Source organism: Chiloscyllium plagiosum, unplaced genomic scaffold, assembly GCF_037043375.1.
Source record: "Chiloscyllium plagiosum isolate Xiang-an unplaced genomic scaffold, Cpla_swu_hap1 HiC_scaffold_32, whole genome shotgun sequence".
Taxonomy (NCBI): domain Eukaryota; kingdom Metazoa; phylum Chordata; class Chondrichthyes; order Orectolobiformes; family Hemiscylliidae; genus Chiloscyllium; species Chiloscyllium plagiosum.
Window position 1 is genome coordinate 16,887,077 of NW_028270170.1, and position 18,561 is coordinate 16,905,637.

An 18,561-nucleotide genomic window follows, 5' to 3' on the forward strand; every position below is an offset into this window, starting at 1 on the left:
TTCCAGGCACTGGGGCAGTAAATGCTAACCACTGAGCCACCGTGCCACCCATAGAGTAGAGTTTTTGATCACTTTGCTTGCTTCTCGAAAATGGGTTGCCTGCTCTGCCTTTTTACAAGCCATATTAGAACTTCTTTATGATAGGTGAGCCACGTACAATAGCTATCCAAAATTAGAGTTCAGCTGGAAAATACATCCTTTCAGAATATTTAGATTTGAAATCTTGGATTAAATAGATGTGTTGAATGGAGGTGAGAGATTATCACCTCATTATCAACTTCAGATATGGAATTAGATTCACAAAACTGACTATTCCCCCCATTTTCTTGCAAACTTGAAGTAACAAATTGCTGAACAAGTGAATCATTTGATATAAAACATACACAAAGCAGTTTTGTTTGTATTAAACACATTAGTGCACAGTGAACGAATGAGCATAAGGCAAAAAATACACAACTTTAAAATGCAAGATAGAACACTGAAATAATGACCCTCTGTCTGCAGACACTGCCTGACCAGAGTACTGTACTGTCAGCATTTTCTGTTTCCTTTTCAATTTCGAAAGGAAACCATTAAAATAAGAGTCATTTTGGAATAAAAAAGAAAATTCTGTTAAATGAAATTCCATTTACCTTGTATGCGTAGACTCTCTTGGTATTGAATAATGAAGTATTCTTGGGTATGTTGCAGCTTTCGTAGTTCATTCTCGGTGTCTTGAGTCATTAGTCTTAGTTCCTCAAATGTTTGGTTTATTTGATGATGTTTCTGAGACATGGAATCCAACAAACCTACTGGTGAACTTGGCTGCATTTAAGACAAATCGTTAAAAAATTAGTTCACTGATGCTAGTCCAGCAACTTTATTAAAGTAGTGCTTTCTTATTAATAGTAGTTTTTGTTTTCCTTAAGAACAAAGCAAACCTAGAGAGACAATTTAGAAATAATATGTTCTAAGCGCCATCAAAAACATTAGTACAATTTCTTTAACTGGATGAGGTTTTTTTTGCCCAGAAGTGATGAGTTTGTAGAAAGTACTCCAACTTTCTATCCACTGAATGGAACATCTAAGTGGAGAAAACAGTAGCATCAATGTGAACAAAATGCTGTTCAACATGCTGCAGATGCTGGAAATGTGAAATAAAAATAGAAAAGCTTGTAATATGAAGATCATTGAACATCAGTGAGGAAATCAGTGAATGTTTCAGGTTAATTACTTTTCTGATGAAAGTTCAACTTATTTTTTGTCTCCACAGATTCTGCTTGATCTGTTGAGTATTTCTAGACTTACCTGTTACTTGTCTTGTTTAGATACGGCATCAGTATCAATGGCTGCTAGAGGGGCCCATTTGTTCAGCAACCTTTATTAACAATCTAAAAAAATGAAGATTGTTTCCATCGGACTGTCCAGCTGTAACCTTCCTTCAGATCTTCTGGGACAATTGTGATGTACTACCTCCAAACAACTGTACCAATCAGAAAATATCTTGGACTCAGCTGGATGCAATCAGCATCTATATTTTTAAAGAAGTTGTTACAGTCACATACTGCCTTTTGAAATAGAAACAGTAGTAAAGTGAACATTGGTCCTTTAGAAAAGGAGTCTGAGGAATTAATAATGAAAGATAAAGAGATAGTAGATGCATCGAACCAGTACTTTGCAGCAATCTTCACTCCAGATGATAAAAGCAACATCCAAGAAATAGCTACCAATCCGAAATTTGAAAAGTGGGAGAAATTCAAGAGAATTAGAATTACAATCCACTTGGTAGAAATTATACTTGGAAAATTGTGAAGCCCCATGCTTTCTGATGGTTTTCATCCAAAGGTTTTCAAAGCAGTAGCTGTTAAGATAGCTGATGCATTATTAGCTTGAATTTTCCAAAACCTTCTTAGGTACAAGGATAATGAAGCAGGTTCGAAGTGCCTATGTCTGTTCTGAAATCATACACTGCTTGCCATATCAGAAAATCAGTGTTATGGAAAATGCAACTTTGCATTAATTTTGTTGACCAATGTTTCATTTATGAAGTATTTCCAGTGTAAAATGTCCATTATGGTTGGCAAATATAACTTCAGCCATACAGAATTTATCTGAAGCTAAATTATCTAAAGAAAACTCCTGCCATGTGTCATAAAGCAGATCCCTCTTTTCTAAAAGCTGTTCCTTTTCTCACGGATACTGTGCTCTTGGTTTTATTTCAGAGGGGTAATAAAACTCTCCCAATTTAGATTAGACTGGTTTGGTAGATTAAAGGATATTGAGAGGCCTTTTTGTTTATATGTGACTGCAACAATAAATGAGACTTCAGGCCAAAGTGGTCATGTTTTGGAAGTGACCTGTATAATGAGAGTGGTCAGCTCTCTAGCTGAGCAGGTCAGTCCAGAACTAGTTCAGAGTTCAGCTGGGTGGAAACAGGCTCTCTCTCTGCCCTTCTAACTTCAACCTGTAAGCATCTGTTCCATTTGTACTGTTTTTTAAGGGGGTTTGCTTATTGGGACTGTTGGGTATGGAAGTCGGTTTGCTTGCTGAGCAGGAAGGTTCGTTTTCAGATGTTTCATCAGCATACTAGGTAACATCAGTAAGCCTTTGGATGAAGCACTGATGGTATGACCCACTTTGTGTGTGTTTTGGTTTCTTTGGGTTGGTAACATCATTTCCTGTTCTTTTTCTTGGGGGGGGGGGGTGGTGTGGTCGTGGTGATGGTGATGGTAAGTGGAATGCAAGTCAATGTGTTTGTTGATAGAGTTCCGGTTGGAATGCCATGCTTCTAGGAATTCTCATGTGTCTTTGTTTGGCTTGTCAAAGGATGTGTTGTCCCAGTCCAAGTGGTGTCCTGCCTCATCTGTATGTAAAGATACTACTGACAGTGGGTCATGACTTTTTGTAGCTAGTTGATGTTCATGTATCCCAGTGGCTAGTTTTCTGCCTGTTTGTCCAATATAGTGTTTGTTACAGTTCTTGCACCTTATTTTGTAAATAACATTTGTTTTGTTTGTTGTCTGTATAGGGTCTATCAAGTTCATTAGCTGCTGTTTTAGTATATTGATGGGTTTGTGGGCTACCATGATGCCAAGAGGTCTGAGTATTCTGGCAGTCATTTCCTGATGGATCCTATTCACCACCCTTCTGAGAAAAAGAACAGGAATTGACATCACCATAGGAACTGGCATCACCACAGGAAATGGCATCACCACAGGAAATGGCATCACCAACTGAAGGAAACCTAAACAAATAAATAGGAGGCCATACCACCAGTGCTTCATCCAGAGGCTCACTGATGTTACTTAGTATGGTGACGAAACGTCTGAAAACGAACCTTCCAACTCAACAAGCAAACCTACATCCAGAACCTCAACCTGAGCTACAAATCTTCTCAAAACTTGCTAACTGTTGTGTATATTCATAACAGCATAATTAAGTCTAGTTTGGATAGACTGAGTTCTGTAGGGATTCTTTATTCTGTTCTGTGTTTCATTGTGTAATTTTGTGAATGAAGTTTTGTCTATTTTAAAACCTAGTAGTCAACCTCGCTAACTTACTCCAGGTAATTTTCACTGTACACTTACCAAAACAAATTGCAAAGTTATGGTCTGGGCTGTCTGCTTAACAATGCTGAGTGGTCTGGCCTAATCCATAACACATGATATGTAGCACTTTATTTACTTCAACACACCTCTTTGTATACATGCAAGAATTATGGACAACCAACATTCACATAAAAAAGTGTTCAATTGCCATGAGTTTTGCAAAAATCAAAACTTAACTGATGTTTGAACAAACTAATGTTCTAACCATTTTCATCCAAAGTTAATATACATTTCAGGACATTTCATCACAAGGGTACTTTGGCCATGAAGCGCAATTCATTCAAATCAAAAAGAAAACAATCACACAGAACAGTGGAGACAGGATGGTGGTATGAGCAAGTATTACACATGAATAAAATGTATTGCTTCAAACATTAAAAAGACAATTCTAAACCTCAAAACACAATGCGGCTGAGGTAATTTGGAACAATAACAATCAGATACAAGCTTTGCTTTGATAGCTGAACCTTATCATTGATCTATTAGATGTCTCATCTCACTACTTCTTCTCACCTTATTTGAAACAGTATATCTAATTGCTAAAGCTTCCTGTTTGAATATGTGTAAAGGCCAAATTCACACTGCTTCTAACCTCAGTGAGTCTCAAACTTCTCTCAATATTCTGGGCAAGATAATGTTCATTATGTGCATGAAGTGCATCCTAAGATTTCAACAATTTTTCACCTTTCTTTATTCTAACAACATTATTGCAGTCACCCTCAAAACTGCTATTTGTTCATTCTTAATTCCAAATACAATATCCTACTCTTCATTCCTTCAAATCAAATCTGTCCTAAATTCTCATTCATTTAAAAGGGCCTAGGCACTCAACATTTTCAGTCATATAATTTTCTTGCTTTAAAGCCAATCTTGGGATCACTACTCTCCCAAGATTTATCTTCCCAAGTACTTGCCTGAATCTTCATGAGCTTGCACCCTGGTTTCTCAAATTTAAAAATGTTTCTCTCCTGCTTCTTCCACATGTCACTAAACAGGGATTGAAATAGCATGGAACAGAATAAATCTTTTTTTTAATCTGTTACTTACATTTGTAGCTTCTCTAATCAGCCTCTGCTCATGGTACAGAATGTGTTTGATTGATCTAACCAGTTCCAGTGGGCAACGGTCATAAGTATTCTGGAAATAAGAATTACAACTGTCAAACTATGCAACGAGTTGAACTTCTTTCCCAGGGTTGAAATCTATGCAGATTAATGTTCATTAATTTTTTCACGTTACCTCCTGAAAGGAAAGTTTAATTGCTACACGATTTCATACCTCATCCAATAGCCATTATTTAAACTTGAGCTGAATTGTGGCAGATCATTGAACTGTGGGAGGCAATACATTCTGTTCCTAACAAACTAACAATCAAAATGGGCTTGTTTTCGTCAAGAAGTCAATCAAGAGACTTTTATTCCAAGTCTGCAAAAGCAATCTAAGTGGTAGTCAACTGAGACCAAGCAATCCAGCACAGATCAAAAATCAAAACTGAATTTTCTGGTTTACATGACTTGAATGGAGTACTCAGCAGTAATGCTGATTTTTTCCAATCCCCACATTGAACTGATGGATCTCTCCTGGGATATTTTTGACATTGAAGCAAAGAGTTGATTAAGTGAAGGATATGTATTAGTAGAAGGCATAGGTGGCAGGCAAGGCAGTGTGCCTTGGCTACGGTTAGAGAAAGGGCTGGGCTTTTGGGTAAAATTGGAGATGCAAGGTGAACCATATATTTTGAATATGTGGCACTTCAAAATAGAAGACAAATTGCATACTTTGAAGGAGGAGGCAAATGAGTCTCTTCTGTACCCCTCAAAATTATGATCAAACTATCAAAGCGGAACCACCTGAATTTAGTGACCATTACGGGTAGCACGGTGGCTCAGTGGTTAACACTGCTGCCTCACAGCTCCAGGGATCTGGGTTTGATTCCAGTCTTGGGTAACTGTCAAGTTTGCACATTCCTCCCATGTCTGCATGAGTTTCCTCCAGGTGCTCTGGTTTCCTCCCACAGCCCATAGATATGCTGGTTAGATGAATTAGTCATGCTAAATTGTCCATAGTGTTCAAGGATGTGTAGGTTAGGTGTGTTAGTCAGGGATAATAGGGTAGCAGAATGGGTCTGGGTGGGTTACTCTTTGGAGGGTTGGTGTGGACTTGTTGGGCCAAAATGGCCTGCTTCCACACTGTAGGGATTCTATGATTACTACAGTTGTATTCTGTTACTTCTTTATGTATTTCAATGCTATTTTTCTTGTAATATCTTGGAAAATGCCCTGACTTGGTCCCTTTCTTATACCTGTTCCTTTGGGTCTTCCAGCCCCTTTACGGTGCAGAGATTGAGGCCCAAGAGCAAGTAGGAAGCTGTGAGAGATGGAATCCAAGCACAGGAGAAAACGAAAGCCAGCCAAACAGTTCTGACTAAGACCGAGCAGGGGAGCTGAGAAACAAGCCTGGTACGGCTTCATTTCTATTCTGGGGCCAGGAGGGAATCCAACATCAGCCAAATTAATACAAGTTCTACTCAAATGCCCAGAGTGAGCATATACCTAACGGATAAACTATTCTGAGATTTGACGTGTTGTGTCAAACTGATTGTTGCAGATAGCAATGAAAAGTATTAGGGAAGCCAAATTCACAAGTCCATAATTATTTAACATGTAACACTTTTTACTTTTAGGTATGTGGTTAAATTGGACGCTGAACCCAATCTTGAGACAGTTCTTTTCCTCACAGATTTTGTTGTGCAAATATTAAGAGGAAAGGTTATAATGTAAAATAATTATAGAGTGACCATAAGAAAAGCAGTAAATAAGCAATCGTAAAAAGGAAAAAAGTCTAACATTGGAAAACAGGTACATACTTGATAAATGTCAGATGGATTAAGTCACAAAGGCAAAATTGTCTAATATACTTTTAGTAATGAATGGAATACAAATTGCTAATAGTTTACTATAAAACTGAAAATGTTTTTGTCGTACACCTGCATGTGATTTAAAGTGTAAAATACAGTTTTCAATTTATTAGCATCTGGACTCCCAAACTTACACCATGGCTTTCTAAAACGCAGAATATTTAAACCTACCTTTAACTGAGTGGCATAATTCCCTAATTTCAGCTTTAATACAAAAATATCTTCACCCATTAGATGATCAGCTTTCTTCTGTAACTCCTGTATCAAGGTCTCAAGCAATCGTTGCGCTCGAAATTCCTCTTGTGGATTCTCAACATCAATTGAATCCCTAAAAAGAGAAACCAGCACAGAAAAGCAATTCCAAATATGGGTATTTATCATTAAGATTGTGCTAGAAACTTGTATTTGCTTGGATCAGCTTAGTGAATACTACAGGCAGAAACAATTTTTTTTCCAACAGCGAAAGCTCCTTGGAAATTCTTTAAATGTGGGGTCCCAGTAATATTAGCCAAGGCTTTGTTAAAAAGTTCGTTCATGGTATGCGAACATTGCTGGTAAGCCCAGCATTTATTGCCAATCCATAATTGCCCTTTGCCTGAGTGGTTTGCCAGGCCATTTCAGAAGGCAATTAAGAGTCAACCACATTATTGTGGGTCAGGGTCATATGTAGGCCAGACCAGGTAAGAACAGAAAGTTTCCTTCCCTAAACAACATTAGTAAACCAGCCAACTGGGGTCATCATTAGGCCAGCTTTTACTAATTCCAGACTTTTAAAAAACTTGAATTCAAATTTCATCATCTGCTATAGTGACCTCAGCAACTAGTAAAAATACCAGCTATCTGATCATTAGGGCTTGTGTTTGCACTATTGATAGCTACACGCTAACAAATCACCTGCTTGAATGTCTGTCTCAGAGTTGGTGAATTATGCTGAAATTTAGATCTTTAGCTCCACCTGTCCACTAGATCATGACTGATCTGCACTTAATCTCCAATTATCTATATTTTTTCTTGATGAACTTTAACAACAAAAATTTCTTGATTAGATTAGATTACCTACAGTGTGGAAACAGGCCCTTTGGCCCAATTAGTCCACACTGACCCTCCGAAGAGTGACCCACCCAAACCCATTCCCTATATTTACTCCTGACTAATGCACCTATCTCTATGGGCAATTTAGCATGACCAATTCACCTAACCTGCACATCTTTGGACTTTGGGAAGAAACCGGAGCACCCAGAGGAAACCCATGCAGACACGGTGAGAATGTGCAAACTACACACAGACAGCCGCCCAAGGCTGGAATAGAACCCGGGTCCCTGGCACTGTGAGACAGCAGTGCTAACCACTGAGCCACTAACTCAAACCACAGCCTCTTGGAGGAGATAGCTCCCAAAGTGACTTCCTGGTTTCTGCAACTGGTATAACTCTAATTTTATATCTATGTAAATATATAATCCCTTCCGCACAAGACTACACTGAAATTATATGCCCAATTTAGTTAAACTATTAAAAGCACCAAAAAGAGAGCTGGATATGCAACCTTAAAGTGATGAATTTAGAGGGCTTTGGAGATAGGCCTGGAGAATAGGACTAGCTAGACGGCTCTTTTGGGAGCCAGTAGAGACACGAATGGCCAAATGGCCATTGTTCTGCAAAATTCAATGAACTGAACATCAGTTGCACGCACAATAGCATTACAGAAATATGTATATCGAAAGGCATTATAGTCATTTTGTTTGGAGTGAACATTTTCATGCATGAGAGTCCTTACATCAAGAAACTGACCATCTATTTATTCAAATATTGTACTAGTTTCATCTTAAGCAAGGAATGGAGAAGTACTGGGCCTCATAAAAGTGCTTCCAGCTGTGGTTAAATTTGAATGGTTAAGGGCATAAGGTGACAACACAATCACATGCTTTTATCCTAATGAGACATCAACAGCCATTAGGAATATGTTACTTGAACACAGGGTATCTAAGTTTTACATACCACGCCTGGCTTTCAATCCACTGTGACAAATAATGCCTAACTTCAATCGGGAAATGCTGACCATACAAGGACTGCATCTGACGCAGAGCTTCGCCCTGAAGCTGCTGGGCCTGAATCCATACTGACATGGTCTGAGACCTAAAAGACAAATCAAATAAGCCAATTATCAACAAAATAATGTGAAAAGATTTGAAGACCTATTTGCAAAATTCACTCAACAGAAAAAAATCACAAGCTAGCTTTCTGCAGTAGCCTTTCAGTAAATACTGTTTTAGACCATTTCCTCACAGAGAGTACGTAAGTAAATTGTTCCAACAGGAACAGGGAAGTCAAACTGTAGCTCCATACTTTCATTCAACCTCTTGACCTGCAACAGGTAGCTATCTAACTATGACAAAGAACGTACATCAACTCCTAAAACCAATTAAGATAAATTTTAATTCCTGGATAAAATAAAGCTCTTTTCAACCAATACATATACAGAACAACCTCGGTTATCTGGACATCAATTGTCCGAATTTTGGATTATCCAAACAAGACCACAAAACTTTTAATTAAATTTAAATAAAAGCACAATGCGAGCAGGCAGCCTGGACTAACAGCGAGACCAGGAACAGGGTTGCTACAGGAACCATGCTCCTGCTACTGCCAACACCACAGGAACCCTACCCCTGCTACTGCCAGCACCATGGGAACCCTGATCAGTTATCCGAACAAAATACTCTCCGCCCGTTTTGTGCAGATAATCGAGGTTGTTCTGTATACCAAACACAAATTTCATAAGCTCAAAAGTTTGACTAAGTTATCAATTTGACCAAAGGTCAGAAATTTAATTCACTTGTATACAACTTATGAAATTACAAAAGGCTTTAACCACCCGTGTCCTTATTGTATTTTGACTGACCAATCTGGAAGAATAGAAATTCCTCAACTGTATAATCCAAACACAATTACCAAGTAGAAGGAGGAAACGTTACAAGATCTATTAGTAGAAGACATATGCCTAGTACGAGCTGATACTAGTTCACTGCACAATATTTAAAATACACAGTGACCATCATGGAGCTGAGGCAATTATTACTAGAAACAGTATTATTGCTTCAGGAATAAATTAGCATATTTCCAAGGAAAGTATTAAACATTTTTACAGTAATATTGTTTATACTTTTGCCTCACTATGTTCTATCTTGAGACACTGCTGCCTCTCCTGTCATCTTTTGACATGCAGAGGGCATTTAATCAGATGGGAGAATGATGAGCGAGCCTTCCTGCCTCTACCCTGATTAACTCAGTGACAGAAAAGCCCAGTCAACCTTTTCCAAAAGGAGGAAACACAGTAACGACTGAACCACAGTTGACACTATGCATTGAGAATATGAGAAATAGCATTCAAATAAGGAAAATTGTGAAATTTAGCAGCACCACCCAGCCTAATGACATTTACCACTGAAAAGGACAACTGCACAGGTACATCATCTCCAGAATCCCCTCCAATTACTTGCTTTTGCATTGGCACACATCACCATTTTTGTAATTGTCAATGCATCACAATCCAGGAAACCCCTCAAGAACATGGCATCACCATAACCCCTTTACAATATGGATAACCGGCTAAAAAGGAAACCATCACTCTACCTTAGCATCAAGGAAGAGGAAATAAACAATGCCATCCATATCATAGCAGATAATCAAAAGCTTTCCTGAGTATGCAATCATACACAAGATGTACTTGAATTCAAGCTTTCATTTTATATACCTGATGCCATTCTCTATTTAAATTGAGGGGATTAATGAGAGAATTACAGGGAAGTACAGAAATCAACAGAATTGATGGTTAGATTTCCATCCTATCAGGTGATCAAACAAACACTGAAAAGTTATATCTGTTGTTGCATGTATGTACTTCATAATTGATGCAGGGTGAGTACCATTCTTCTCAGTTGTTTACACTACTGATTGTACTGTGCCTTTAGCAGTAATGAGCAAAAGCCTAAGGCTTTTATTGGCTCCAGCATTGCAGAATGCAAATATAACTCTGATTTAAATATTGGTAGAAAGCTGGAAGCAGATCTTTTAAAGGTCATAACATCATTAGGCACAAGGACATCAAAACATATTTTGTAATTATTTGCCTTTTACTGTCAAAGTATTTAATTTAAATTACATTTTCTCTCTGTGGAATTGAATATTTTAACTGAACATTAAAGAGTAATATTTCCCTAATTTATTTCAGAACCAGTTTTAGTCTTCATTACAGTTTGTATTAAAATGCATGACACTTGATCTTTGTTCACAGACTGGAACTGAAACACTTACCGAGGTCCTAATTTTATCTCACCACGCAGCGAACTCTTCTTTTACCACCAAATACTGCTACATTGGACCACAACGTCAGTGATGCTCCCTGATTGAATAGTGTTCTATATATACAGAAAAGAAAAAGCTTCTATCAGTACATTCAAAACATTGCACAATTAATTGAGGTTTTAGACAGTGGTCACTTTGAAATCAAGAAACATGGTTTCTTGTGCACTCCAATTTCCCACAAATATTGGAGTTGTTGGAATTAATGGTCCCTGCTAATTTTTATTGCGCACAGCCTATTCATTGAAGTGCTCCTTGAACATATTTTGCATTGCTGCACAAATTACAAGGGCCAACTTGTGTTCAACCAGTGCAGAAACTCTAGTTCTCTTCTGCATAATGAAATACTTTCTTAGTTAATCTATCCTTGTCTTCATCTCTCTCACTCTTTTGTTTCCTCTCTGCCACCTCCCAACCCCCATGGATATTTGCACACTGGGTCTGTTCCTCCGATTCAGCCTTGGATACAGGTGACATGTACTGGACCATAGCCCATCTCTTGTTCCCAGTGTGCCTCGGAAGAAATTCATTTTCTTCTTCAGACGGTAAAGGCTTCAAGGCTGCAATATGCAGTGTCCATCTCAGACTCCAGTGTCTTCTATGCTAAACGGAGGGGGAGAACCTGCAAGTTCCAACAGCCTTTCTAACTGTTTTAAAGGGCTGGGTATGTTTTGCTCCCCCGGCCCATTTGAGAGTTTGCAGCTTCAAAAATGTGCTCCACGCGCTTGTTTAGGACCTACTTGCCTACCCAAACTTTGCACATAAGGGGACCTGATCTCATGTCAACCATGCCTCTTACCCAGTAGAGCCATTTCCATGGTTTCAGCAGCAAACTTCCCCTGAAGTTAACTCTCTCTCTCGCTTAGAGTAGTCATATGTCCAGTAATAGTGCACCTTACGCCATTTGGACTGCTCTTTCCTCCAGACCACTGGACAACAGATGGTATAGAGCTGTCCTTCTACGTTGAATACCAATCGACTTTAGGAAATACTCAAATTCACTGCTGATAAACAATGGCTTGTTGTCTGTGACCAACAATTCCAGGAGCCCATGTATTGCAAAAGATGCTCACAGCTTTTCTATCATTCCAGTGTTTGACGAATGAACTCCAATCATGTCTGACCACTCTGAATGTGCACCCACAATGACCATGAAAAGGGTCGAAATAGTCAACATGTAGCTCAGTCCAGGGTTTGCCTGGCCAATCCCATGAATATGGGGGAGCTGCTGGTGGTAATTTCTGCCCTTGTTGGCATACTGGGCACTGCCCCATCAACACAACTGTGTTTGTATCCAGTCCTGACCACCAGATGTAACCTCTCACCAACATCTTCATTTTGGATAGCCCTGAATGACATTGGAGGAGTTCAGCCAGTTTCTGGCTGCGACCCTTCCTCAGGAGAATTACTCCTGCTCCCCATAATAAAATGCCATCCTCTGTGATCTTGTTTTACTGGGTCCAGAAAGGTTTCAATTCTGGTTGTGACAGCCCTTTTTTTTCTGCCATCATCACCAACTGTTGTAGCTTTGCCAGGGCTGGATCTTTTTATGTTCAGTCTGATATTGTCAGCGGTTACCGGAAGGCTGTCCAGAAAGCTTAAAACCAAAATGGACTCTTCCAATCGCAGCACCATCAATGGTGTAGTGCCAACAGGTGGTGGATCAAAGCATTCCCATTTGCTACTTAGCCTCTCGGATGGTGTTCAAACTTGTAATTGTATGCACTTAGTATTAGAGCCCACCATTGAATTTGACTAGAAACTATGAATAGCATGGCTTTGTCCTCTTTAAGTGACCTAGCAGGGGTTTGTGATCTGTTACTAATACAAATTTATACCCGTAATTGTATTAAGAACAAAACAGCACAGGAACAGCCCCTTCAGCCCTCCAAGCCTGCACTGACATATTTTGCCTTTCTATACTAAAATTGTCTTCACTTACAAGATCTGTATCCCTCTATTCCCTTCCTAATCATGTATTTATCCAAGTGCTTCTTGAATGCTGCTATTGTGTCTGCTTCTAATACCACCTCTGGCAGTGCATTCCAGGCACACATCACCCTTTGTGTGAAAAGTTTGCCTCACACATCTTTTTTAAATTCCCTCCTGCTGCTTGAACCTGTATCCCCTAATAACTTATCCTTCCACCCTGGGAAAAAGCCTCATACTTGCCACTCTATCCATGCCATTCACAATCTTACAAACTTCCATCAGGTCACCGTTCAATTTCCTGCATTTCAGTGAAAACAAACCCAGTCCACCCAACCTCTCTTCATAGATAAAATCCCCATACCAGGCAACTTCAAGATAAACCTTTTCTCCAAAGCATCCACATCCTTCTGGTAGTGTGATGACCAGAACTGTATGCAATATTCAAATTGTGGCCTAACTAAAGTTCTATAAAGCTGCAGCATAACTTGTCTAACCTTCTACTCTATGCCTCTTCCAATGAAGGGAAGCATGCCATTAGGCTTTTTTTTAACTACCCTATCTACCTGCGTTGCAGCCTTTAGTGATGTGGACCTGCACAGCCAGATCCCTCTGCATATCAAAACCCCGAAGGGTTCCGCCATTCACTGTATAATTACCACCTGTACTTGACCTTCCAAAATGCATCAGTTCACATTTATTCTGATTAAACTCCATCTGTCATTTTTGTGCCCATGCCTCCAACTGATCTATGTTCTGCTGCATCCTCTGACGATCCTCCTCACTACTCAACTTCACCAATCATTGTATTATCCACAAACTTACTAATTGTACCAGCTACATTTTCCTCCAAATTATTTATGCAGACCACGAACAAGAGGCCCCAGCATTGATCCCTGTGGAACACCACTTGTCGCAAGCCTCCATTCCAAAAATATCCTTCCACTGCTATCCTCTGTCTCCTAGAGCTAAGTCAGTTCTGTATCCATCTTGCCAGCTCATCCTGATACTATGAGACTTCACCTTTTGTACCAGTCTGCCATGAGGGACCTTGTCAAAGGCTTCAGAGTAAAGCCCACGTAGACATCATCAACTGTTTTTACCTGAATCACCTTCGATCAAATTATGCGGCATTACTTCGCAATGTTGTCTACTGTTAATTAGTCCATTTACTTCTAAATGTGTATCGAGCTTGTTGCTGAAAATCATTTCCAATAATTTCCCTACCATCAATGTTAGGCTCGAAGGCCTGTAATTTCCTGGATTATCCATGCTACCACTCTTTAAAAAGTGGGACAAAATTGGCTATTCTTCAGTCCTCTGGAGGCCAAAGAAGATACATAGATACTCCAGCAAATTATTCTCTTGCCTCCTTCAATATTCTGGGATATTTATCTACCTCAATACTTTTTTTAAGATGCACAATACCACTCCTTTTTTAATAGCAACTTGTCTTAGAAATTCGACACTCCCTCCCTTGAGATCATCCTGTACCAACTCTTCTTTGGTGAATTCCAACAATAAAGTATTCATTTAGGACTTCATCTACTTCTAGTGGCTCCACACAGACTCCATTCCTTATCCTTGAGTGGGCCAACCCTTCCCCGGCTTCCCTTTTGATTTTTATATATGTTTAAAGGGCTTGGGATTCTCCTTAATTGTGTTTGCTAATGATTTTTCATGACCCCTTTTAGCCCTTCTAATTCCTTGTTTAAGTCCTTTCTTACTTTCCTTATATGCTTCAGCAGTTTCCATTCTCCTAGAACTTACGTATTGGTGGAACTTTATCATAGGAAAGATAACCATCAAACCTTCCTTCTCTACTTGGTCGCATTAGTTCTCTACATCAGCCAAAGTCCAGGAAGAAACACTACCCTGATACCGTACAGAGAGGAATTGCATATCAACACCAGACCGCACTTGGGATCATGGTGTGCCAACATCTTAAATGACAATATTTGCATCTTCATTTCCCAAAAGGCTATGTCTTGACTAAAAGACCAAGGCTGACCTTTTTTCAATAGCAGATGTAAGGGTGCGAGGACGGAGGCCACGTTACATATGATTATCTCTTAATAATAAGGGAAGATCCAAGTTCCAGTACAGGTGTGGGAACCAGTTGAACTTTCATCATCCTCACTTTCCTCCAACGGGTATAACCTAGTCTTGTTGACTCTGCAGCCCAAGTAAGTCACTTCGGGTGCCTGGAGCACACATTTTCCCCTTCTAGGGTTACTCCCTGGGAGAAACATTTAAGCACCATGTCCAAGTTCTCCAAATGTTCTTTGCTGGTCTTCCTGGTTATTAGCATGTCATCCAGTTCAAAAACAACTTGCCATCGACCTTGTAAAATGTTCTCTATCATCTGCTGAAAAATAGCACAGGCTGATGATAGCACAAATGGCAGTCTCACATAACAGTGCAAACCCATATGGTATTAATTGTAGCACACTTGGGAATCCTCATCTAACTACAATCGCAGGTATGCATGGCTCATGTCCAGCTTCATGAAGGACAATGCCCTCACCCTGGCCAGATTTGTGTGTAAGTCCTCTCCACAAAGGATTAGGTATTTATCCAGCAAGAAACAAGTTCACCATTTGTTTAAAATCCCCACAAAAAAACCTCACTGACCCGCTGGGCTTCACTCTCAGCTACAATGTACCTACAATCATTTTACCGTTTTGGGCCGATAAAGTATTTGACTCAATATGACAATAAATTTCAAAATACATTTAACATGTCACAAATTCTTTTTTTTTGTATCTAATTAGATAAATTTCCAAATATATTTACAATGATTACAATTCACTACATATTGACTCTTAGACCAAATAAGCTGTCAATAAAATTTCACATACAGTTTCAAAACAACAGCATTTGCAAACAACTGAAGATTCTCATCATTTTACACTATATACTAAAAGCAAAACATTTCAATCAATGTCAAACACACTGTGTTTAGATTTGGCAAATATATGCAAGTCAATGCACTGATTTTACTACTTTCACTAAGTTTTCTTCCTGTCAGTATATGGTATTTAGTAGGATCAAAAGGATTATAACAATTTGGGAAAACAGAAGTCTAAGATGCAAAATTTGTTCTTTGAACTGAGTACTAAAGTAATATTTTAAATAACTAACTTGAATTTTAGAGGCGAAGAGCACAACATCTCAAGATTAATAATACTTACAGCTTGTTCAAAATCACAAGTCAGAACTGCTTGAGATAAATATGGGAATTTAGGCATGAGACAGGCTTAAACTACTGAAATCTTCAAAATAATGCATCACAGAATGACCAAAGGCAGTTTCTTTACAAGATGTCATCCAGCCTACACAAACCAGATGAAAAAGAATTCATACTGCCAACTTCCTCCACATAATGTAATTTTGACTCAGTCTGACGCACATTAAGTAACTCTTTCAGTTACACAGCATTTCAGCACAGCTATCAACTAAAAAGCTTATAACAGAAACATCTTAAGTATGGCATCTCTACTGGTGACAGACTTTAAAGTACAATATTAATTATATCCTTTTGACATTGTATTATTGTTCTTACTGAATTATAAGATAAATATATACACACACATATATACAAGATTACATTCATATTAGAGCCCTGCCTTTGAAGGCAAGGGTGGAAGCAGCCAGGTAGTTAATCTAGATGTACTATGGATATACAGAGTAGAAAAAAGTTGCAGAAAATGAGATTGCAGCTAATACTTTCATTTGAAAGTATCAGTAGAAGTGAGGCAAATTCATGTGCTTGGATTTTCATCGCGTAACACTAGATACAACTAAAGGATTCTCTGCTATGGGAAACCAAAACTTGAAATTAGCATATGAAAAATTGAAGGATAAGCTACATCCTTCATTGGCCTTGACTTGTCTCAGACAATACATGCAAACAAACACTGCTGCACTTTTGCCATTTATGCATTCCAAAATACTAAAAAGGGAGAAATATTAGAGATTATTAAAGTCAGGACTTGGACAGGATTTTAATTGCTGGTCATTTTTATCATGTAGCTCAATATACTCTCCACATTATCTCGCGTAAGAACACCTCTTTGAAGTTGTAAGTTTGGTCACAGAACTGGTAGGTTTGTTTCCATTTCGTCACAATGCTTGGTAACATCATTAATGAGCCTCCATTGAAGCACTGGTATTCTGTTCCACTTTCTATTTGTGTGTCTTGGTCTGTTACAATGGGTGATATCATTTCCAGTGGAGTTTGCACATTCTCCCCATGTCTGCGTGGGTTTCCTCCGGGTGTTCCAGTTTCCTCCCACAGTCCAAAGACGTGCAGGTTAGGTGAATTGGCCATACTAAATTGCCCATAGTGTAAGGTGCATTAGTTAGGAGAATGGGTCTGGGTGGGTTGCTCTTCGGAGGGTCGGTGTGGACTTGTTGGGCCGAAGGGCCTGTTTCCACATTGTAGGTAATCTAATCTAATGCTGATTTGTTTGTAGGTCTTATCGCTGAAAGTGAAGTGGGTAGTGAGGCACAGGTCTACTAGCTTGAGGATGCTGTCCTTGCTGATGGAGTTGGTGCTGTCTGGTGTCTCTCTCCTTGGTTCATCTCAACACCCAACAAGCCAGAAGAATAGAACAGAACGGAAGCAGAATGTTGCGAGAAATGACTAATGATGCCCACAACCGACTCCACAAATATAACTGGAAATTTCACACCAAAACACTTCGTACACCAACACAGCTGACCAGGAATGGACAAGTCATAGAGATGTACAGCACGGAAACAGACCCTTCAGTCCAACTCGTCCATGCCGACTAGATATCCGAACAGAATCTAATCCCACCTGCCAGCACTTGACCCATATCACTCTAAACCCTTCCTATTCATATACCCATCTTTTAAATGCTGTAATTGTACTAGCCTCCACCTCTGACAGCTCATTCCATACACGCACCACCTATGCATGAAAAGGTTGCCCCTTAAGTCCCTTTTATATCTTTCCCCTCTACCCTAAACCTATACTTCTAGTTCTGGACTCCGCCACCCAAGGGAAAATACCTTGTTTATTTATCCTAACCATGCCCCTCATGATTTTATAAACTTCTATAAAGTCGCCCCTCAGCCTCCGATGCTCCAAGGAAAACAGTCCCAGCCTATATAGCTTCTCCCTATAGCTCAAATCCTCCAACCCTGGCCAAATTTCTGAACCATTTCAAGTTTCACAATATTTTTCCAATAGGAAGGAGACCAGAATTCCACAAAATGTTCCAAAAGTGGCCTAACCAATGTCCTGTACAGCCACACGTGATGTCCCAACTCTCACATTCAATGCTCTGAACAATCAGGGAAAGCACACCAAACGCCTTCTTCACTATCCTATCTACCTGCGACTCCACTTTCAAGGAACTATAAACCTGCACTCCAAAGCATCTGTTCAGCAACACTCCCCAGGACCTTACCATTAAGTATATAAATCTTGCTCTGATTTGCTTTTCCAAAATAAAGCACCTCACATTTATCTAAAGTAAACTCCATCTACCACTCCTCAGCCAATGGCCCATCTGATCAAGATCCTGTTGTAATCTGGGGTAATCTTCTTCGCTGTCCACCACACCTCCAATTTTGGTGTCATCTGCAAACTTAGTAACCTCCTATGTTCACATCCAAATCTTTTATATAAATGAAGAAACGCAGTGGACCCAGCAACGACTCTTACATCAATAAGTACGTACATTAGAACGAGCCATTGGCATCAAATGACAGTAAAACCAAGTCAAAGAAAAAACT

General features: G+C 39.3%; 1 protein-coding gene across 5 annotated transcripts in view; it reads right to left on the reverse strand.

Annotated features, from left to right (window-relative positions):
• Positions 1 to 18,561, reverse strand: part of LOC122539852 (signal transducer and activator of transcription 5B) — a 143,547-nt gene that overhangs the window by 39,077 nt on the left and 85,909 nt on the right. For 4 of the 5 annotated variants that reach the window (XM_087977819.1, XM_043674971.2, XM_043674969.2 and 1 more), the window contains 5 exons: positions 10,816 to 10,919; positions 8,500 to 8,637; positions 6,676 to 6,832; positions 4,635 to 4,724; positions 633 to 804 (listed from right to left, as the gene is read on the reverse strand). In XM_087977819.1, the coding sequence (XP_087833945.1) occupies positions 633 to 804; positions 4,635 to 4,724; positions 6,676 to 6,832; positions 8,500 to 8,627 (547 nt within the window). In that variant the 5' untranslated portion in view covers positions 8,628 to 8,637; positions 10,816 to 10,919. Of the gene's footprint in view, positions 1 to 632; positions 805 to 4,634; positions 4,725 to 6,675; positions 6,833 to 8,499; positions 8,638 to 10,815; positions 10,920 to 18,561 lie in introns of those variants that run through there. The other variant, XM_043674972.2, reaches the window with a different exon arrangement.